This window comes from Leuciscus leuciscus, assembly GCF_965113295.1.
Source record: "Leuciscus leuciscus genome assembly, chromosome: 6".
NCBI classification, from domain to species: Eukaryota; Metazoa; Chordata; class Actinopteri; order Cypriniformes; family Leuciscidae; genus Leuciscus; species Leuciscus leuciscus.
The window spans coordinates 2,498,594-2,521,766 of record NC_138730.1 but is presented as its reverse complement, the minus strand read 5'-3'; the positions used below and the strand labels follow the sequence as shown (position 1 = coordinate 2,521,766).

The window sequence follows — 23,173 nt, the reverse complement described above, 5'->3', positions numbered from 1 at the left end:
TGTACTATTTTTTTAAACGACTTTGAAACATTGTACTATTCTTTGAAACAAATTGTCCTCTAAACCATCAGGAATTCAGCGGTGAGAAGAAGAAAGGTTTACACATGCCAATGTTTACTCTAGTACACCACCAATACCACACTACAAAAAAAATGTGTAAAATCCAGTAAACCCTGAGATTATTACTTGTGACATTGAGAACAAAATATATGGATATGAGAACATGTATGTACACAACTAAATGAACAATTTCTTAAATATTTTCTAATTTCACTAAATATTTCATTAAGTTTTGTGAACATTTTTATTAAACATGGACCTTTTATGTTCATTAAAAAGGCTTATTATGCTATTGTATGCTCATTTTGTAAATATAAGCAACTAATTTAGACGTGCAAACTGGGTGCCGGTGTGATGAGACACGCTCGGCTAGATTCGCCTCTAAGTCGTTCAGCGCCAAGCGGAATGGGGCCTTGCGCACGACCGCCGGTGACGTCATTTTTGCTGCGGACAGCTTCACGCTTGTGCGATCACGGCGAATATAAACCTAGCTTTAGAGTTCAACCTTGAAAAACTGGGACCCAAGTCAGAAAACAGACAGACTGGCTAAACCGACCATCTGCCTGCTGTCTCGCATCATAGTAGTCAGATAAGTCCCAACACATAGAGACTCTTTCACCTAGATATCATCATATAGAGACTGTGTCTGTTCCCTGAATTAGTGAATACAAAAAACTTTCAAACCCATTTCAGTTTAAAAATGTAATTCATGTTCAACAAATAAAAAAATACATATAATACAGATTAACAAATGATAAAGCTTGGGTTGCTGAATATTCAATCCCTTTCTTCAAAAGCACTTATTGTAAATTATATGATTACAGATCATAACCTAGATGTGTTGTGTTTGACAGAAACCTGGCTAAAACCAAACGATTACAATACCTTAAATGAGTCCACCCCGCAAGATTACAGTTATAAACAAGAAAAAGGGGGAGGTAATTGCTGTACATTTGTTGTACTAATATCTTCAGTATTACTTATAAGTCTAGACTAGTTTCAACTATAATTCTTTTGAAGTGTTGGTGCTTAAAGGAGAACTCCGGTCAATTTTAACATTGAGCTAATTTTTTTTTTAATTTGGAGTGCTGTCAGTACAGAGAACAACGACAGAAATCGGTGTTGCCTACACCGTGTTATCCTCTTTTTAAAATTTGCACCCTGTTGACTTAAATGGGGCAAGTTTTAAACCTGCTTTTAGCCTCTTAACATCCTTGATGTGTCATTACAAGTGCACAGCCAATGTGAGTGATTCCTTCAGAGTGAACGCGGTGAATCTGACTGCAGTAGATGTGAAAGATATGAATAAAAGTGATGTTAATTCAGCCAGCGCACATACCTGTAGTTACTTCCTGTTTTCGGTCGAAGTCCACAGTAGTCGATTGTCGAGTTCACGCGCGTGATCATAGGTAACTAAGCAACAGTGGAGAACTCGACAATCGACTACTGTGGACTTCGACCGAAAAGCCTTGAAGTGTCAGCAGAGATTGTCAACTAGACTCTTCCTCCTCGGCCTCCTTCTCTTCCCTTTCCCCCTGTACATCTGACAATGTTATCAAAATGATTCCCGTTCACATGGATCCGTGGAAACGACTAAAAACGCTATATTATGCAGGCCAGACAAGTAATTTGGCAATGTCACTTTGTGCGCCCGTGCACATACGCATTCAAATGCACATGCCTATAGACTAAACATGTAATATGTGCATGCCGTCACTGTTTTCACAGATTCACGTTTTTGACATTTACACAGAGATGATAATGGTATTGTTTTCAAAACTTGTTTTCAAAAACTTGCACTTTGAACCCTATTTCAAAGTTTGAGTTCTCAGGCCACCATGAACGGCCAGAACGCATGAAAGTTCTCTTACGAGAGTCCTCTCGTACTGCGTTTTTGTAAAAACGCTACGGGAAAAGTCTCTTTTCACGAAATACTGAAGCAAAAAATTATCCTTAATTTTCATACATGTAAAGCGCGTTGCGGCAGTGCTTAGCTATGGCGAGACGGCTCGCTCGCTCATTGGCTGCTCTGCAGCAACTGCATAAGCCTATCGAGCGAGGCCTGAGGTGACGTCAGGCCAATGAGGACGCTTCGCGCCCTCCTAGCCATTTCCCGCCGAGATGGGTGTGGCTAGCCTCTATATAAGGAGCTCGAGAAGGCTGATTCACTTGATTTTCATCTCTTCAGCGAAGCTCACGCATCGCTGGATCACGAGGAAGCAAGCGTCGTTTGAGGCAAGCATTTCAGCGGGACGAGCCACTCGAAGCTGCTGGCAACGCCGCCTTCTACAGCCGTACCTGCTGCGCTTTCCGGCGCTATATATCCTTTACCACTCTGTTTGTGTGTGTGTGTGTGTGTTCGCCGCCGCGACACTCACCCCCTAAAAGAGCTGCGTCTTTTTAAAGATGCCTTCATGTGGCTCGTGCCGAGCCCCACTCGCCCAGGGAGACCAACACGTCATCTGCGTTTCCTGTTTGGGTGAGAACCATGCAGCACTCGCGCTCGCTGACGGCGGCTGCCCTCACTGCGACCTTTTGCCGATGGTGACTCTGCGGACTCGCCTGGCATCCTTCTCAGAGTCTGCACTCCCCGCCGCGCTGCCGCGCCGTAAGAAGCGCCGCTCGCAGCGGGCCCCGGAACCCGCTCCAGCTCGACCAAGCTCGCCGGTTTGCCCGCCTGCTTCACCGGCTTCTCCTGTTTCACTTCCTGATGCTCAGCGCCCGCAGTCTGCCGCCGCTTCATCAGAGGAAGTCATTTCTGAGGCCGCGTCGAGAGAGAAGGATTCCTGCTCTCTGCTAGCTTCAGGCAGCGAGGACTGGGCGAGCTCTGAGGACCTCGCGCCTCCTGCCCGCAAGCCCACTACGAGAGCCAACATAGAGAAGGAGCTCATGCGAGTACTCGCGCTGGCCGCGGCGAGCCTCGGCCTCGAGTGGTCTGCACCGGAACTCCCTTCTCGTACCCGGCTGGATGGTAGCTTCCTCCCTGGTGAGCGCACTTCTCCGGAATCTAAGCCCGCCCCCTTTCTTCCTGAGCTTCACGAAGAAGTGGCGAAGGCTTGGAATGCGCCCTACTCTGCGCGAACGCGCTCGTCTGTGTCGCCAGCATTTTCCTCCCTGGATAATGCGAAAGACCGAGGCTACCTTTCACTTCCGCCGGTGGAACAGGCGATAGCGACCCACCTTTGCCCGCCCTCTGCTGGACGGCGGACTAAACCGGTGTTGCCTTCTAAAGCCTGCCGCATGACGTCGACGCTGCTCGCGCGAATCTTCTCCGCCGCTGGGCAGGCTGCGTCAGCGCTACACACCATGGCTACACTGCAGATTTTCCAAGGTGATCTCCTCCGTAAGCTGGACGAGATGGGACCGGAGGCTATCTGCATCGCGGATCTGAGGAGCGCTTCGGATCTAACACTCCGCGCTACCAAGTCTGCTGCACAGGCCATGGGAAGATGTATGGCTTCCGCCACTGTTGCTGAGAGGCACCTATGGCTTACGCTCACGGAAATGGCTGATTCCGAGCGCAACGCGTTTCTCGACGCCCCGCTGTCTTCCGCTGGCCTTTTCGGTTCTTCTCTCTCCGAGTTCGTGGAGAGATTTACCGAGGCCCAGAAAGCGTCCCAAGCCTTTAAGCACTTCCTGCCGAAGCGCTCCGGTTCTGCAGCGAATCGCGATAAACAGAATCCGCGAAGCACTCAGCATCAGCCCCCGCCTTCCGCCACACCTTCTCAGCAGCGACAGCAGCGACAGCAGCACAGCTCTAGGTCCCGCTCTCGCTCTACCAGCCGACGCCCTGCTCAGCGCGGGCCTCGACCAAGGGTTGTGGTGAAGCCGGAAGCCCCGAAGAAGTCCTAGCACTCCTAGGGAAGCGCAGGTGTGTGAGCCCCGCTGCGGCCGGTCTCTCACCCAAGCGCACCGCTGTTTCAGTCCCAAGACTTGCGACTGTTCCAGCGTTTTCTGCAAGAAGCAAGCCTGCACAGTTGCCCGCTCGCCTGCACACAAAAGCCGTTTTCACGGCTACCCAGATATATCCCGAAAAGAGTGTATTTTCTGGTGTCCCGGCCACGGCCGTTGGTGCTATAAATGTAGTGTCGATGCCCACTCCTCAGTGCCCATCCCTACACACAAGCACAGCCCTACACTTAGGGCTCGCGCACATAAAATCGACTCAGGTCGATTGCGCTTCCAATATAGTGAAAGTGCCCACTCCCCAGTGCCCACACACACTATGTCTCACAGACCACAGGCTCTCTGTAAAAACGAAACCTGTGCGCGCTCGCTCTGCTCAGACAGGCAGCGCGGCCAAAGCAGTAAATGTGCCCGCTTCCCGCCCACGTTTACTCGCAGACATGAGTCCCGCGGGGCTCGCTCAGACCTCCCTCACTCAGTTAAGCACTGTAGTAAGGTCGAGGACGAGCGCTCTGCCCGCTATATCAAGCGCGCCCCCCGCCTCGAATGCCACAGGCATAACGCCTATGTTATCGCACCTCGAAGCACCTCTGTCGCACGGCGAACAGAGCGCGCTTCGCATCCAGCCCTTAGCCAGCCATGCAGAAGCATGGGCAGCGCTTCCAGGGATTTCGGACTGGGTGCTAGGCATTATAAAAAGAGGCTTCTCGCTACAGTTTTGTCGACGCCCTCCCCGCTTCACAGCGCGCGTCGAGACTACGGTGAATTTAGAAGTAGCACACCTACTTCGCGCCGAAATATCAAAACTGATATGCAAAGGGGCGATAGAGCATGTACCCCTGGCTCAAAGCGAAGGGGGGCTATACAGCAGATACTTTCTAGTCCCCAAAAAGGACGGTGGTATCAGACCCATACTGGATCTAAGACGGCTGAACAAAGCATTAGTGAAACGCAGTTTCAAAATGCTCACGACCAGGAAAATTCTCGCGCAGGTTCGCCGAGGAGACTGGTTCATGTCAATAGATCTGAAGGACGCGTATTTTCAAATACAGATAGCGTCACGTCACAGGCGATACTTGAGATTCGCCTTCGAGGGTCAGATATACCAGTATACAGTCCTTCCGTTCGGCTTGTCCCTGGCACCTCGTACATTTACGAAATGCATGGACGCGGCGCTCGCTCCTCTCAGACTCAGAGGCATGCGAGTGCTGAACTATTTGGACGACTGGCTGATCCTAGCTCAATCACGATCACAGCTCGTGGAGCACAAAACCATTTTACTCGACCACCTCGAGAATCTTGGTATCACGGTCAATTGGACGAAGAGTTCACTGAACCCCAGTCAAACGATTTCGTTTCTGGGTACCATTCTGGACTCACAGTCTATGACAGCGCGGCTGTCGCCACAGCGCGTGCTGCACATTCAGCGCGTGGCGAGATCTTTCCGCTGCGGCGCGTCTACCCCGCTCAAAACGTTTCAGAGGATGCTAGGTCTCATGGCCTCAGCATCAACGGTCCTCCAGCTGGGCTTGCTCCGCATGCGCCCTCTGCAGTTCTGGTTGAAAGCGCGAGTACCGCGCAGAGCATGGGTGTCCGGCCGGTTGCGTCTCAAGGTCGATCAGAGCTGTGTCACAGCCCTGACACCTTGGTTGGCAGACGACTGGTACCGATCAGGTGTAAGCCTGGGGACTTCCTCGAGAGTGAGGATGGTGTCGACCGACGCATCCACCTCGGGATGGGGAGCGCTGCTCGAGGGCAGACCGTTTTTCGGCCTGTGGTCGAAACGAGAAAAGCTCCAACACATCAACTGCCTGGAAATGCTGGCAGTGCACAACGCGCTAACGCGCTTTTATCCCCACATCAAGGACCAACACGTCGTAGTCCGTTCGGACAACACGGCCGTGGTGTCCTATATAAATCGCCAGGGCGGTCTGAAATCCACATCCCTGTACAGGCTGGCGAAACGCCTCCTAATATGGGCTCAGCACAGTTTGCGCTCGCTGAGAGCAGTGCATGTGCCTGGGCTCCAGAATGTGGGCCCAGACAGACTGTCCAGGAACAACATTCCCCTGGGCGAATGGTCTCTACACCCACAAACAGCCCGGCTGTTGTGGGAGAGATTCGGCAGAGCGGAGGTGGACCTATTCGCGTCCCGCGAAAACGCTCATTGCCCCGTGTTCTTTTCCAAGAACGACAGCGCGCTGTCCCACGGATGGCCGCGCTGCCCGCTTTATGCTTTTCCCCCCGTCTCCCTCCTGCCTCAGGTGTTAGAGCGGGTCAAGGAAACGAAATGCTCAATACTGCTTGTAGCACCGTTCTGGAAGAACCAAGCATGGTTCCCAGTCCTGATGCAGCTAGCAGACATCGCTCCATGGCCAGTGCCTTTGAGGAGAGATCTCCTCTCGCAGGCCGGGGGCTCGATTTGGCATCCGCACCCGGAGCTGTGGTCGCTTCACGTGTGGGCGCTCAACGGTTATCCGTTAACCTCGCAGAGGGAGTGATAAACACCATCACTCAGGCCAGAGCGCCGTCGACTCGGCGGCTTTATGCCTCGAAGTGGTCGGTTTTCTCCGGCTGGTGTACAGCTCGGAGCGTATCACCTCTCAATTGTGAGGTGACGGAGGTTCTCTCCTTCCTACAGGAGCTGTTGGATAAGGGCAGATCCCCTTCCACGCTCAAAGTTTATGTGGCGGCTATTACAGCGTTTTCCAGAACAACGCTGGGGCAGTCTCTAGGAAGGAACGATTTAGTCATCCGCTTCCTCAGGGGAGCTAGGAGGCTAAATCCTCCCAGACCTCCTTCAGTTCCTATGTGGGACCTTTCTACGGTTTTGGCGGCCATGAAAGGTGCCCCTTTCGAGCCTATCCAATCTATTAGCCTCAAGCATTTGTCTTTCAAAACAGTGTTTTTGATGGCTCTCGCTTCAGTGAAGCGCATAGGCGACCTGCACGCGCTCTCTGTGAGCCCAACGTGCTTAGAGTTTGGACCTAATGACTCTAAAGTCATACTCAAACCTAAGCATGGATATGTGCCAAAATCCCTCAACACACCATTTCGGGCTCAGGTCATCTCCCTGTCTGCCCTGCCGGTGCCCTCATCAAGTGAGGAAGGGGACTCAAGTTTTCTCTGCCCCATTAGGGCTTTAAGAGCTTACGTGTCCCGCTCTGCTGTCTTCAGACAGACTGAGCAGCTCTTTGTCTCGTTCAGTGGACGTTCCAAGGGAATGGCTGTTTCGAAACAGAGCCTATCCAGATGGATAGTTGACGCCATAGCGCTGGCTTATACTGCCAAGGGCCTCCAGTGCCCGTTGGGAGTTAGAGCGCACTCCACGAGGGGTGTTGCCTCCTCGTGGGCTTGGTCCAGCGGGATTTCCCTACAGGATATATGTACGGCGGCGGGCTGGGCCTCGCCGTCTACATTTATTAGGTTTTACAACCTAGAGGTTCCCGCCTTGCAGGCTAAGCTACTATCGGTGTAGCCGATTCAGCTGTCTAACTAGAACACTGAAATCGCATGCGCAATGCGCTGCCGACTGTCTTATGGGCAGAATTGTGTAAGACCCACATTTCCCGCATTTAGCTCAGGTTTCCCCACCCTGTCTATGCTATGTCATATTCGCGTCTGCTGACGCAACCTTATAAGGACAGAGGAATCCCCTCTTGTCTCTAGACTCTCTCTGTGAGGTCATGTTTTACGTCCGTGGACGTTGCAATATGGGGAATTATGTAATCAGACTCTTTGTGAGTCTATCTGGTGATTATGCACTGTACACCTGGTTTGCTCCAGTGATTGGTGTCTTTATCCCAGCACGCACGGCGCTTTACAAGGGGTTCCCGTAGCGTTTTTACAAAAACGCAGTACGAGAGGACTCTCGTAAGAGAACGTACTCGGTTACTAACGTAACCTCGGTTCTCTCTAGAAGAGGGAACGAGTACTGCGTTCTCTGCCGTGCATACGGTTCACTCTGGTTCGCTTCGGCGATGAAAATCAAGTGAATCAGCCTTCTCGAGCTCCTTATATAGAGGCTAGCCACACCCATCTCGGCGGGAAATGGCTAGGAGGGCGCGAAGCGTCCTCATTGGCCTGACGTCACCTCAGGCCTCGCTCGATAGGCTTATGCAGTTGCTGCAGAGCAGCCAATGAGCGAGCGAGCCGTCTCGCCATAGCTAAGCACTGCCGCAACGCGCTTTACATGTATGAAAATTAAGGATAATTTTTTGCTTCAGTATTTCGTGAAAAGAGACTTTTCCCGTAGCGTTTTTACAAAAACGCAGTACTCGTTCCCTCTTCTAGAGAGAACCGAGGTTACGTTAGTAACCGAGTACGTTTTCTATTTTCAGCTGAAAACAGCCCCTAAGTTAATAACAAATTATTTTTACAATGGAAATGAATAAATCAAAAACTTACTTAAACTGGACAATAACTTTATTCTAGAGCTGCTGTAAAGCCAAAACAATCTCTGTTCCATCAATTTCCTATTATTATCACTGTAAAGCTGCTTTGAAACAATCTGCAAAAAGCGCTTTATAAATGAAGATGACTTGACTTAATTAAACAGAGGAAAAGGCTGTTTGTGAATCTATCATGTATCAAAAAAATAAATAATTCTAAAGAACCGTTCACACCAAGGACGATAACGATAAAGATATAGGGGAGCGCGGGGCACAACCTAACGCGGGGCTAGTTGTAACAAGCTTGTTTTAAATACTTCCGCACATGCATGGATGACGAAACTTGGTGTATTTACTAGTTGCCATATCAACACTATATAGAAAAAAAAAATTCCGCCAAAATGATTATTTTTTTGGGAAGATATCCATAGACATTTATTAAACCATAGCAAAAGTAAATTTCTTACTTAAGTTAATTTTTCATCTCTATTTTTTGTGTTTATTTAAAATAAGACAAATCTGATATTATTTTAATCTCCAAGATGTTATTTAACAGTTGAGATAGTTATTTAATGCTTCGCTAACTAGCAGAAAACACTAGCAGGGTTTAAACCCCAGTTGTGTAGGCGGGGGCATGTTGTCACACTGCGTTACAATGAGCCCCTATTAGAAATATGCTATTATATTCTATACTTTTATTAATTTTATTGGGAAAACGTGAGAAAAAGGTGAATAAAGACTGAGAGTCAATGTTCAGAAATGACTAATTATTTATTTGTTTTGAACTGTTGTATAGCTGTGTTTTCATGTGTTCGTAGTCAAAACTCAAAAAAATATATATATTTAATTATTAAAAATTGCCATTATTTTATATGAAAACGTTTTTTAATTGTATTTTATTTAGAAAATATTTTAGTTTGTTTTGTATATATTTTTTATTAGATCAGGGGCCTGTTTCAGAAAGGAGGTTCAACCAACTCTGAGTTAAAACTTGAACTCTGAGTTGACTTACCCTGAGATGGGAAACTCTGAGTTTTCGGTTACAGAACAGCTGAAATGAGTTAGTTCAATCAACTCTGAGTTGACTGACTCTGAGTTAAGCGCGTGCACCACAACTATAAAAAGCCATTATCAATGGAGCACAGATATTATGAGTCACCATGGCAACAGCGCCAGACAAAAAGAGGTCTGCACGTTTCTCACCTTTACATTTTAATTAGTTATACAGTGTTGGGTGTAATTAATTACCAAGTAATCTAAATACTGTAATTTAATTAAAGGGATTACTCTTAATTCTTCTGTAATTTAAAGTAAAATCTGATGTAATTGCATTAGACTATAGAACAATTCTGTATATTTAACATACATTTTTAAAAGGTATATTTTTAATGTAACCTTCTCTCTCTACACACTTTGGTCAATTCAAGAATAATTCATGCAATTGTATATTGTTTATTTGAAAGCATTAAAAGTGCAGTTTCTTGTCTCTCCTTGTATTGTTCAAGTGGTTGAGGTTGATATGGGATTTAGTAATTAGTAATAAGTAGACCAATGCTTTCTAAAGATTGTCATTATTACATTAATCTAATTACACTGTTGAAGATGTCATTTGTAGTTAGTAATACAAGTAACTTACCCAACTGTTATAATATCAGAGGTGAAAGAACAGTATGTTATTCAACCTAATTTTAATGTTCATGTAGGTACAATCCTGCAGGCATTAGAAGAACATGGCAGCAGCTGAAAATGAAATATAAAAACATAATTCAATTAGGTAAGGCTTAAGCATATCATGGGTGTAGGCTACCTGACTTTACATTTGACATAAATAACTAAATAGCATCCAGTGTCTAGCAGTGCAGCAGCATTTACGGCTGAGGGAATTCCTGGACGGACTTCAGAGCCAGTCACTCCCGAAGATCCAAGGGCCTTCATAAAATGTAAGAGGTTTACATGTGTCATTTTTTATATAGGCTATTTTTGATATTTCCATTTATTTTACTTTGGGTTGGGTTTTTTGTTGGTCCCAACAGATTCTGATGGTAATATCTGTCTTATGGAGCCTCCTGTCCCAACAGAACCCCAGGCAGTTGTAAGTAGCCTACTCAATACACCAGAAATGATGATAAATAGTGTTATAAAGTTATACTCAACCAAATGCTCATCTTCACATGACAATGAGGATAAAGAGTTTCTGCTGCCACAGAGAGGTAATGTTAATATTATGTGTCTACACATCACACAATCTACACATTCAGATTTCTTTCACATATTTATGTGGAGTAGCCTATAGAATATAAGTTTATATCCAAGTATAAATGGGTATTCTTATACCCCCTTCCCCCCACTTCTGGTGCACAGATGAACACAGTTCAGTGATTTTCAGTAAATGCCACAGTTTAATTCTGTAGAATTTGTTTAGAACTACATTATGTAACTCTAATCTACTACTGTATTTTCATTTGCAAGTTAAGGAGTTATATAGTTATACTTATCTTATAAAAAAATATTTAAAAAACAGCAGTAAAAATAGCAATATTTTATTTATTATTTTTATTAATAAAAATGTAATGAAAGAATGAATGAGGTGTTTAAACACCACTTCCTCTTTAAAAAAGGGGAGGAGACCAAAATAAACTCTGGGTTTACCGAAGAAAACCTGGGGGGTATTCCAGAAAGCTTGGTTAACTTACCATTTGGTAAATCATAACCTCTGGGTTGATTTACCCCAAACCCGCATACCATGAGTATTTCGGTTCCAAAACACCTGAGAAGAGTTAGTTTAATCAACCTCCTACTGGTTACCCAGAGTTAATGCGCGCGCACGGTGAGTACATAAAGACATTTTCAATGGATCGCCGATTTCAGGAGTCACCATGGAAACCCAGGGAGAAAAAAAGCGAGCTACATAGGCTACTTAGGTGAAACTGAGTTGGAGGTTTTAATGCTTGCTTATGAAGACTATAAGCCCATTATAAAAAAATAAAAAAATAAAAAGCAATACTGCTGCATCAGCAAAAGAAAGAGAGTTGGCTTGGCAAAAAATAACGGACAGAGTAAATGCACGAGTTTATAAATTATAAATGGGCTATTTTCCTCTTTCATTGTGACGCAAAAAATTATTTGGGGCATGTAGTAAAAATAGACAAGAATTTACTTGTTGGCCTCCATACATTTCTTAATATTACAGTAGTAATGCACATAATTGTCTAGTAATATGTTGGCCTCTTGTTTTATCAGGTGTAATCCTTCTGGAGCCAGAAGAAGTGTGAGCTAAGTCAAATTGAAACACAAAAACATTCTCCAACAATGTAATTTAGTATTTAATGTAGCCTAATTTAGTTTTCTATGTAGCCAATAGAAAGACAAGTGGCTTAGTAAAATGTAGGTGTATCATATTAATACTTATGATTTATTTATGTTTTCACTGTTTTTGTCAGTGTTTTAATAAAGCACCATTTTAAAAAGGCATTTTGAATGCATTTTACAGTCATTGATTCACTTGTGCAGTATGCATGCTGCTTTGACTGCATATGCTGTGTACTGTAATCTTATTACTAGTACTCTTAGATGTTCCTAATGTCCTTCTTTATTAGTTGTATTTGTTTAAGAATATACATTGAGTATTGAATATGCATGATTATCTTATTGGTTTAATTATCTTGCAGTTGCTGATGGCCACATTGTATTATTGGATCCTCCTGCAACACCACACTCTGTCACAGTTGTAAGTGATTATTGTCTTTAGGTTTCTGTTTGCTAGACCAAGCATCCTTCCTTATTTTCACTGTAGGATGACAATGAAGAGACCACTTCTGCTGTGACAGAAACAGAAAATGTGGGGAGGCCCATTAGAGGTATGATGCATAGAATGAATTCCCCCTTTTTTGCATAAGAGAATAAATAAATTGTCATTGTCATTTTACAGAATATGGCAGGAGATTTGAATACAGATGAGGGTCCATCTACCTCCACACAGAATCTTAGCATTGTAAGAAATGTTCTGCAGTTCTCCTTCCTCATTTAAATATTTGGTCTGTGTTTGTATTACAGACTTTATCAGTCATGTTTAATTATTCTGTCTTTCTAGTTGCCTGCCAAAGAGCTGTATAAGGTCCACCTTCAAAAGCAAATCAGAAAAAGTGACATGGAGATGGACCTTATACAGCTTCAAATGGAGGAGAAAAGGCTTAACCTAAAAAAAGGCCAGACTTGAATTGCTGGAGCACCAGCTTAAGGTGGGAAACAGTGTGTGAACATTAATCTGTCATTTGTTGAATGAAATCTAAAGCAATAAATACAAATGTCTTTTGTTACAGGAAATAAAGAAACCATGAACAACACTTGACTGTTAACTGGTTTTAATTAAAGTGATTTTGGCAAATCATGTCTCGTACCACCCTGCCATCTCTTTGGTCTACTGGGTTCACTGGGGGTTCCTCTTGGCCATCTTCATCAAGAGAAGGGGGTGGGGGGGCCCTCTCACCTCTCAGTGTGGCAATGTTGTGAAGAACAACACAAGCAGCTGTGATGTCACATGACCTTTCTGGGTTGACCCTGAGCTCAAGCAGGCACTGAAACCTTGCCTTCAGGATGCCTATGGTCCATGTTCTGCTGTGGGCCAGGTTGAATTGTGCCTGTGGTCCAGGCTCAGGTTCAGGGTAGGGTGTCATCATATAGGGCAGACAGGGGTACCCTCTGTCCCCCAGCAAGTAACCATTGAAGTGTCATAAAGGTAGTTAAAGTGTATAATTGCATAAAAAAAACCATAAAAAATTAAAATAAAAAAAAACATTGTGTAAGGCAAAATTTGTTGCACAATGATGCCTCCCTAAACATTCTGGCATCATGTACAGACCCTGGCCATTTGGCTTCAACATTAGTGATGAGGTGGGTTGCATCACATATTACCTAGTTAGTGGGGACCAGTAATGAGGGTGATTTAATGGTTTAAACACCCAAACATTTAGCACCCAAAAAATCTATTGTCACCTGCACATTGATGCTATGGATTGACTTCCTATTAACATAGTCTCCTTCATTGACTGAAGGAGCTTTAATGGGAATGTGGGTTCCATCAAGGCACCCAATTACATTTGGGAACCCTGAAATTGAAAGTTATATAATTAGAAACTTTTAAAATGATTGTGACTGTCACTGTATACAGTATGAATAGATTAAGTATAGTGCTAACTAAAATGGTCTTTCATAGAATACCATAGAATGGACAAACCCGCCACTCTGTGGAATTCCTCTTTAATGACCCTCAGTGGTTTATGGCCAGGGAACTGCACAAAAGTGTGTAGGAACCGTTTGAGTGCAATGCATACTGTACGAACAGCCCTACACACAGTTGCCTTTCCCACATGCTCTGCATCGACTATTGTATACAAAAAACTCACCGTCGCAAAAAAAGTTTAATAAATGGAGTTAAATATTTAACTCCATTATCTTCGTTTAATAAATTAACGATTCTTTTGAAAAACGGTAACGCTCCCGCAAATATTCATTTGGATACGAAAACACATTGATACGTAGTTGTATCACCTTCTCACGGCGGAAAAGATTTCGTATCATCTGTGCTTCCACATCCACTGGATCGTCTTCAAAAGGGCACGCCATGCTCAGTAACCTTCTGAAACAAACTAACCCTGGAACATAACCTGCTACCGAGCAGGTTATCTTCAGAGAGTAAGTTCCTATGGTTACATACATACCCAGAAAGTTACCTCCGTTTTTGGAACCGAAAGTTGAGGTTATCCACTAACTTACCCTTAAACTTACCCGGGTATGTCACATAACCTGCTTTCTGGAATACCCCCCAGCTCCCGACCAGGTTAGGTTCACAGAGTAAGTTACCATGGTAACTGACTCTGAGTATAAGTTACCTCTCTTTCAGAAACGGGCTTGACTTACTCTGCTTTCTCAGGTTTAACATACCTCCCATTCTGAAACAGAAAACTCAGAGTTTCCCTCATTTCAGGGTTAACATACTCAGAGTTTTCACTTAACCTCCTTTCTGAAACAGGCCCCGGATAACATTTTAAGCTGTCATATGTTATGTTTCAATGTGCCCCACACATGTTACAATGTACCCCACCTATGGGGCATGTTGTCACATTTCACTTCCATTCTTTCGGGGTATATCAAGAAAAAAGTATATACTGTATTAATAAAACAAAACCACATAATTGTACTAGACATGTGGGAAATTAATGTGGGGAAAAATAAATACTCTGAACCATAAGTAGATTTACACCAACTGAGAAAGTCAAAAAGCGTTAGGTTGTGCCCCGCTCTCCCCTAGTTCTAAAAATCGTTCTCAATATTAAAGGGTCATGTAACCCCAAAACACATTTTTTGAGATATGAACAGATGTACAGGTTGCACATCACTGAAAACTTAAACATTTAATCAATGAGTGAATTTTTTTTTTTTTTGCGTTTTCCCGTGCAATTTCGTTTTTCTGGTTTGAAAAGCAAAGTCAAGGCAATGTCAGGGAATGTGATGTAGAAGCGCCTCTTGGGAGTGTGTGACTGGCTAATGGCACGCTGGCCCCGAGGTAGGCTACTCTCTGCATTTATTCATGAGAAAGAGCTCGTTCAATCCAATCACTGCGCTGGATTACACATGAGATCATCGCATCACAGCGGAGAATTCAAACAACATGCCGTGAGAGTGGTTTCTGCGCGGAAGCCGTAAAGAGTTTAATGACGCTTACCACGTGGATCAGATACAGACCGGAGCGAGTGCGTTTCATATTTCATATAGCTACTCTAGTGCTCTAAAGATGAACCAGCACCGTGTATGCACATGTCTTCTTCAAATGAAATATATAAGGACACTTACACATACAGCCGTAGGCATGATCATGAACGCGACGACACGAAGAATTATTTTGATACACAGAACACAATGATATAGATAAACAATTCAAAGAACAATGGACAAAATATGCCTTTATTCTTTCTGTTAAACAAACTGACACATCATTTGTTCAGTGACTGTAGTGCTCGTAAATGTATATCATTAGACCTTTTAATTGTTCTTCCGCGTTTCTCCCTCATTCTTGTGAGTGTGTTATTTAAGGTTATATTTGTAAAATACATCAAGGTGTCCTCAAATCCGTCATTTGTTTTCCCCCCTGGGTCGTCTCCTCTTTTCCTGCCCTCACTCCCACTTTTCCACAGCTTTACACGCACATTTCCTCAGACTTTTCCAGCTTTGAGATGTGAACGACCACGATAAAACCAAGGGGCAACATTCTGATCTGAAAAATGAAGCCTACCCGGAAGTGCGAAAAACTGCAATACATCGAAAATCCGCTAGGGGAAGGTCCCAAAAGGGAGCAAATGTCCATAGCCCCCATGTTAAAATGTCCGTTTTCACAGCATAAAATCATGTTTTTACAGGTTGGTCCCATGGACTTTTATTGGATTTTTCGATAGGTTCCGAGTGCCTGACAACGGCGAGGGTAGTGAATTTTTTTCTAACTCGTTAGTTTAGATAGTATTTAGATATAAAATGTATGACAATAAGGGCGTGGTTAACTTTGATTGACAGCTTGATTGACAGCTGAAAGGCAGAATGACAACATAAGAAGCGCCATTTTTTAATACAGTTGACATATAATACTACTGTTTCTGTATCATGAAATGTAGTTTTAAGAGTTTTTCAGGCGAGAATGTAGTTGTTTAAAGCTCAAATCTGTGGTTTATTTATAAAGATTTATGAAAATTGTATCCAGTTGTGAGATCCAGCGATGACCGGGCGCTCAGCGCGATGTACCCCGCCTGGAGCAGCCTTTCATCGGCTAGACGTTTTGAGGTTTGCCGCTGACTCTGGCGTCTCTGTAGTGGTTAAACATGAGATATAATTCGTCTTGTCTATATCTAACGGGCGATTTTTGGTCTCGTGGGCAATCGTTTTGGCTGAGGGGAAGTTTCATAACTTTATAAGCTATATTTAACTTGTACCGTTGTATGGTTAGACTAGATCGAGCGCATGACTTTTTATGTTTGACTGAATTGTTTGCTTTATTTGTATAGCTTATTGTAACTTTACCTTTTACTTATACTTTTATAATAGCTAATATTGATAAAACTGAAATTTAACAAAAAGAGACTGGGTTGAGTTTTGTCATTTTAAATTTTAATACAACGAAGATGATCTGTAATGTTGTTTACTGCAACATCTGTTGTTTAATACAAATGCACATATTGCCTGGACCATATTAAAATGTTTAATATTTTTATATTATATTTAAAACGAAAAGAGGCAGGTTTGTGTTTTATATTTCGTTTTGTTGATATTTATATTTATATTATTCATACTACTCAAAATACTGTAAATATGTTCATAATCTGTAACATGCACTAGACTCCCACTGTCTAGTGTAATATTCTCTAACTCAGGTGATATTTATATTTATATTATTCATACTTCTCAAAATACTGTAAATATGTTCATAATCTGTAAATGTTTATTCAGACTAAACCCAACTGTGACCCCTTTTTTTTACTTTTTATACTATCTTATTTTATTTTATTTTTTTATATATTTTATTCTTAGAATTTGTATTACTATGTTTCTTGTTGTATTTGTATTTGTATTTGTATATGTGCACTGGAAGCTTCAGTACCAAGAAAAATTCCTTGTGGGTGCAAGCACACTTGGCAATAAAGCTCTTTCTGATTCTGATTCTGATTCTGATAAATAGGCAAACGTTATGTGCAGTGAATATAATCAATACGCGTTGCCTGAACCACATTTGTGTGGCTATAATGTTTAAGATTTCTTTAAATGAAAACGAAAAGAGTTAGTATGGTGTTTTATAACATATTTCGTTGCCTAAAATATACACAGAGATAACCGGAGTAGCAGAGCGAGCTGAGTGACGCGCGCTGCGTCAGAAGGTGGGCGGGGTTAGGGTTTCCCAAGATTTTCCAAGATGGCGCCGCCCATACCCCCCATAAACGGCTTCAAACCCGTTCTTCAGAAAGTCTATGGGTGACGTCACAGACGCTTTGTCCATATTTTTTAAAGTCTATGGATAAAACAGGGGGTTTCATGACACTTTAAAGAATTGCAGAGTTCACACCACAGCTATAAGGATAACGGCACAGAGAAATGATACTGTTGCAATCACTTTCAGATTTTATCCAGCTGATGAACGATGAAAACAATGACAACCAATCAGAACCCATCCTTCTTTAAAGAGCGCCAGCATTTAAAGTGATAAACAGACATGTGCTTAGAATAAACTGAAAGATATCGTCTGCTGGTATGGGCGCCAATATAGTTTTCGATACAGTTATCTTTACATTTATCATAGTTGGTGTGAACAGGCCTTAATACTGTGCAGTTTCTTCTGTCATTGGAGAATAGCTTGTTAACCTGCACAGGTGAGCTCAACCGTGTGTTTGTGGCAGGTGAGATCGGTAACCGACGGGACACAGAGGATCTGTGCGGATCACACACAGTTACAGTAAGAGTAATTGAGAAGTGTATGTCAGGGTTAATCGTTTTCACAAACATCACAAGCTTATGCTGCTTTACCATGGTAAAACTGAGGTTAGGCTAAAGCACTGTTGCTGTTGGAAAGAAAAGTCTCTCTGTATATTATCTGTTATTTCTCCACTTCTCCTAGACAGAACTAAGATTAAAAGAGCAAATGGGTCAATGACTTGTAAGACGACATAGGAAAATATTTTCTTTTTACTGTGCCAAGTTCATTTATGCATTGTTTGTGTTCATGATAGTTTCATGTGTTTTCAAAATATTTTATTTTCAAGAAAAGTTTTGATTTATTATCATTAGTGACTTTTTGAAGAGTTGCACCACAAGACATTTCACAATCTGAAGCGAACTAACATTGCCCAGGCATGAAGCTCAAATGATCTGATAATACAAGTCTCACACAATTCTCTATGATAGCAGTTCATGTGTTCTTTTCTGTGTTTCTGAAGTTCTGAAGAAATGCATAAATGTAAATGTGTGACATAATAATGTAGGATTATGTCATCCCAGCTGATAAAAATGTTTCAAGAGCTTTTTGCTAACTTTGCCATTCAATTCTGAAAAAGGTATTTCTGAATGTTCAAAACATCCATTTATTTTTTTATTCTTAGTTATCCGAACGTTAAGGAAACGTTCCATTTCATCATGTCGCAGACATTTAAAAAAATGTTACGGGACCTAAAATGTTTCAGGAGAAAAAAACATTCCATGAACCATGTATAATAATGTTTTTGTGCTAACGTTTTGAGAACATTAGGCTACTAAAGATTACTCTATCAATTTTACGGGAAGAATGTTTGTTAATAACATTGAGAGAACCTTGCCACAACGTTATACAAAGTTCTGAGAACATTCCCTGTTAGCTGGGAAACATTATTTTCAGGAAATTCATTTTTTCTTTTTTCTTCGTTATGATCTAAGGACAGTCGCTTCTCACTGGAGATCATGAGTTCCCTGCACACCATCTCAGAGCATGCGGAGCCGGACGAGTCTCTGGAGCTCGACTCTGGAGTTCAGCGCAAACATCCGACCGGTAAAGAGCGGCAGGCGCAGACAAGACTGACGACTGCACCGACTGCTCAAGACCCAACGAGCCTGTCACCGTGTGACCCCGCAGATCATCCGGCCCGACACACGTCTAAGGTGTCTTTCTTTCTTTCTTTCTTTCTTTCTTTCTTTCTTTCTTTCTTTCTTTCTTTCTTTCTTTCTTTCTTTCTTTCTTTCTTTCTTTCTTTCTTTCTTTCTTTCTTTCTTTCTGCAACAGGTTAAAACGGTCATGGTAAACCAAAATGTCCTTGATATTTAAATTGCCATAGTTGGCATGAAACCGAAGTTGTGCTGGACATGCACCATCAGCCCTACTTTAGGCACAACATAAAATATTAGCAAATTGCCATGAGATTAAGTATTTCAGAGAGATGTAATCTAAGATATCTGAAATCAGCCAATTAATAAGTGAAAACATAAATCCTATTGAGGGAATATTGCAGATTCTGTTGAGCATGAAGAACATGGAAGTGCTCAAACTGAGGTGTGTTTCTGCAGGGGAATCTGCCGCAGTGGCTGGTGAATCTGATGCGTGACATCGAGGAGGCCACGACACATGAGCTCACCGTCGAATAAAGAGACGCCCTGCTTTACAATGGGGGAATGGAGCTCATCGTTTGTATTTGTCATTCTTTGGGTATTTTTCTTGCTAGTTAGAAAAGATGAAGGCAGAAGTTTAATTTTCCTTCTCCGGTCCACTGTTTTCGTTCTTCTTGCACAATCTATGGGTGAAATGTGTGTGCGTGTGTGTGTGGGTGGGATGTAAATGATTTGCTCATGGTGTGTGTGTGTGTGTGCGTATAGGCACCCATGAGCCTACAGTGATCCTGAAGAACATCAACCTGACAAACAACGCTTGAACTCATGTGCTCGTCATTTTAAGGCTTACTGGAATATACTGGAATAAGCTCAAATGTTCAAGCCATGTTGTCTGTTGTCTTCAAACTAGTTTGACCTATTGGTTGACCTCCTGCAAGAGATCTTGTGATGTGTCCAAAGTTGGACTAATACTACACTAGGATCTGTTAATTACTGTGCGGCGCCTCATGACAAACATGTTATGATTGCTGAAGAGCTCATAGTAACCCGTCCTGTTATGCAACGGCCTCATGACCTTGTTTTTGTGACCTAACTCAAAGTGTGTCGGTCAAAAACACATCTTTGAGATATGCTCACATAAGTGTTATTGTGCAAGTAGTGGATTGAATCTGTTATATGAGTAATGTATAGTAAACAGCAGCATAATGAGCCTGTAATTGGTGGAGCGGGAAACAAATTGTGTCAATCCGTATTGCGAAGGAATGGGTTCAGCACACTTCGTTCTGGAGTAAATATTGACATCTACGCAACCGGAGTAAACCTATGCGCTGAAAAAAACAGCAGCATTAATACAGATGACAGGTGTGTCAATGATTAACCGCTCTTAGGTCATCATGTCACAGCATAAAAACACGGTGCACATCCCCAGAGAACCAGATCTGACACACACAGCAGCAGATATTAGTTTCAGTGCGGCACACAGCTTGTTGTTTTGCTATGAGAGGTCCGTGTGTGTTTGTAATGTTGGTGAGTGTCCTGGTCCGTCCGGCGGATCTTTCCCCCGTGGTCGGGCCTGAACCCATCCGCTGCGCTCCATGCTCACCGGAGCAGCTCGCCGCCTGTCCCGCCGTGTCCCCGGACTGTCCCGAGGTCCTGCGAGAGCCGGGCTGTGGATGCTGTTCGTCCTGCGCGCTGAAGAGGGGAGACTCCTGTGGCGTCTACACGGCTCACTGCGGCACTGGCTTGCGTTGCGTCCCGAGGCCCGGCGACCCGCGGCCGCTCCACGCTTTGACCCGCGGCCAAGCCGTCTGCACAGAGTACGAGCAGACGGAAGGTACGTTTCAGTACAGGTGATCAGTGAACATCTGCTTTCCAGAGGTCAGTTTTCACTGGAGAGAAACAACTCATGTTTGTGTCTAAATTGCCTTTCTAGAGGACACGGACATCACGTCTGACCAGGGCTCGCTGCAGTACCTGCTGGGACTCAACAGGCCACTCGACCCGCAGGACGCGGCCGAGGCGCAGGAGAGCATCAAGGCCAAAGTCAACGCCATCCGAAAGAAACTGATCCAACAGGTACTGAACCGAGCGCCAACCATTACATTTACAAGCCGTTTTACTGGCTGAAGCCATTGAGTTTCTACACATTTAAAACAGATTGCTTTGTATTTGAGAGAACATTCCGACCAAAATATTTATTTGATTGCATATAAAATTTCCATCCACTTGGATTACACCATTTTAACATAAACCAACTAATAAAATGTTACATATTTGTTAGTCATAAAACAATTTAATGGGTAAGAATTTGCATCTTTTTTTTAAATTAAGTAATCATATTTTCAAAATGCATTTGTTCAAATGGCTTTGAATCAGATCATTCTCTTCATTGACTAAACAAAATTATTCAGTTAAAAGGTATGAACATGGATTAAATATGACTAGCTGTGGACCAAGCCATATTTAGTCATTTAAAATGTATGAGATTGAAACAAATTTGATTTATTGATGATAAATGTATAAACCTGGTTACCAGAAATCTTACCCGTTTCATTTATGACGGACAAATATTCATCAAATTAATTGTATTAGTTTGTTAAAACTTTGTAATCCAAATAAGTAGAAATTTCACATGCAATTTAAATCCTCAAATCTTACATTTAGGCCTGATTTGGTCTGTCGTTGCCAAGCTTGTATTTTTGGATGAGCCACCCCGTTTACTGTTGAATGTTTCTGTGATGCTTCTTTCACTGGTCTAGGGTCCGTGTCACACTGAGCTTCACGCCTCTCTGGACGTCATCGCACAATCACAGCAGACGTTAGGAGAGAAGTTCACAAGCTTTTACCTCCCCAACTGTGATAAGCACGGATTCTACAAGGCCAAACAGGTTTCTTTTCTTCTCGATCCTAATGACATCTGACCCTACAGAGGCACGCTAGCCCTAAAGTGCTCTTGTTTTCTCTCTCTGTCAGTGTGACACGTCTCTCGTCGGCCAGCCTCCACACTGCTGGTGTGTGTCGTCCTGGAGTGGAAAGAGAATCTCAGGCACTGATGGTTTATTGGCTGATTCCCAGTGTCATCAGGAGCTCATGCACTGAAGCCTTCACTAGAGGACCGTACCCTTAACTTATGTTTCCTTCCATACCATATCAACACCTATTTATTCTTATGTATAGCTCTTACATGGTCTTAATATTTATTACCTAGTTTTATATTAACTAGTATTATAAGTTGGTCATATAACAAGTCTGTAATTCTGCCTCAGTCTTTGTTCACTATGGTTTAATTCATTATAACCATGTTTGCACAGCAAGTATCCAGGATTATCTTGTTTGGACACTGTAAACATGTAGTCTGTAAACCGCTTTAGCCCGTAAGACTGTTTATGTTATGTAAGCTACATTTTAATTGTTTTATTTCATTTCACTATGTATTTAAAACAGATGTCTACCTCACATTAGACACAACGTCTTTATGGACTCCCTGAATATTTAATGTGCTGCTGTATTTATTCTGAAACTATTGTTTTATTGTATATACATGTAATATACTGTATATTTCCTCAAAAGTTTCGTTCAATAAAATGTTAGAGATTGTACAGATTGCACAGGACCGTTCTGTAAAAACACTTTGGGCTGAGAATGTTTAGTGTTATTTCTATATAGTTTATTGTTGTTGTATAATCTGAATAACACTGATTATTAAGATGCAGGACAAAAAACCTTATTTACCTGCAAATAGTTTTTAAAATATAAACATTCCCACTCTGAATTTAAGCCAAGATGATCTGATTAAATATGCAATACCCCGATTTACTTCAGGTGAAATCAAAGAACAAACTCGTGTGACGTAATTTTGAACAAAACCAGGCCAAAACTAAGTTAATTTGGAGTTTCTTGAGTTCAGAAGAGTTTACTGATGCAAAGTTCCCCTTCGATCACTGGTCTGTGGTGATGATGTAATAGGTGAGCGTGGCTCTGAGGCTCCACCTTCTTTGAGGTCAACATTTTCTTTGTCTCATTTCTTCAGTTCGTCGAGGTCAGACGTGAGTAAAAATATGAACACATTGATAATCTGCTTTAGAGTAGAAACTGAAGTTGCAATTCTGATTGAAAGCAACACTGATCATTTAGCAGCATTCAGCCATCAGCACAGATCCTCAGCGAAAGCCACGAGAACATAGTTCGAATTACAGGGGGTACTATACCCC

At 42.8% G+C, this 23,173-nt stretch overlaps 1 protein-coding gene and 1 long non-coding RNA gene across 3 annotated transcripts; both read left to right on the top strand.

Annotated features, from left to right (window-relative positions):
- Positions 1 to 11,720: 11,720 nt before the first annotated feature.
- Positions 11,721 to 12,799, top strand: LOC309500339. Of its 2 annotated transcripts, XR_014206553.1 has the most exons (5): positions 11,721 to 11,741; positions 12,026 to 12,214; positions 12,286 to 12,348; positions 12,448 to 12,595; positions 12,677 to 12,798. It is a non-coding gene; the product is annotated as an uncharacterized lncRNA (long non-coding RNA). The 2 variants fall into 2 exon arrangements; XR_014206552.1 differs by having other exon boundaries at positions 12,448 to 12,799.
- Positions 12,800 to 20,382: 7,583 nt separating this feature from the next.
- igfbp1b (insulin-like growth factor binding protein 1b) lies at positions 20,383 to 22,561 on the top strand. The gene is made up of 4 exons (XM_082171917.1): positions 20,383 to 20,796; positions 20,896 to 21,038; positions 21,722 to 21,850; positions 21,936 to 22,561. The coding sequence occupies exons 1-4, from the start codon at positions 20,460 to 20,462 to the stop codon at positions 22,059 to 22,061; spliced, it is 735 nt and encodes a 244-aa protein (XP_082028043.1). The 5' UTR covers positions 20,383 to 20,459; the 3' UTR covers positions 22,062 to 22,561.
- Positions 22,562 to 23,173: the final 612 nt, after the last annotated feature.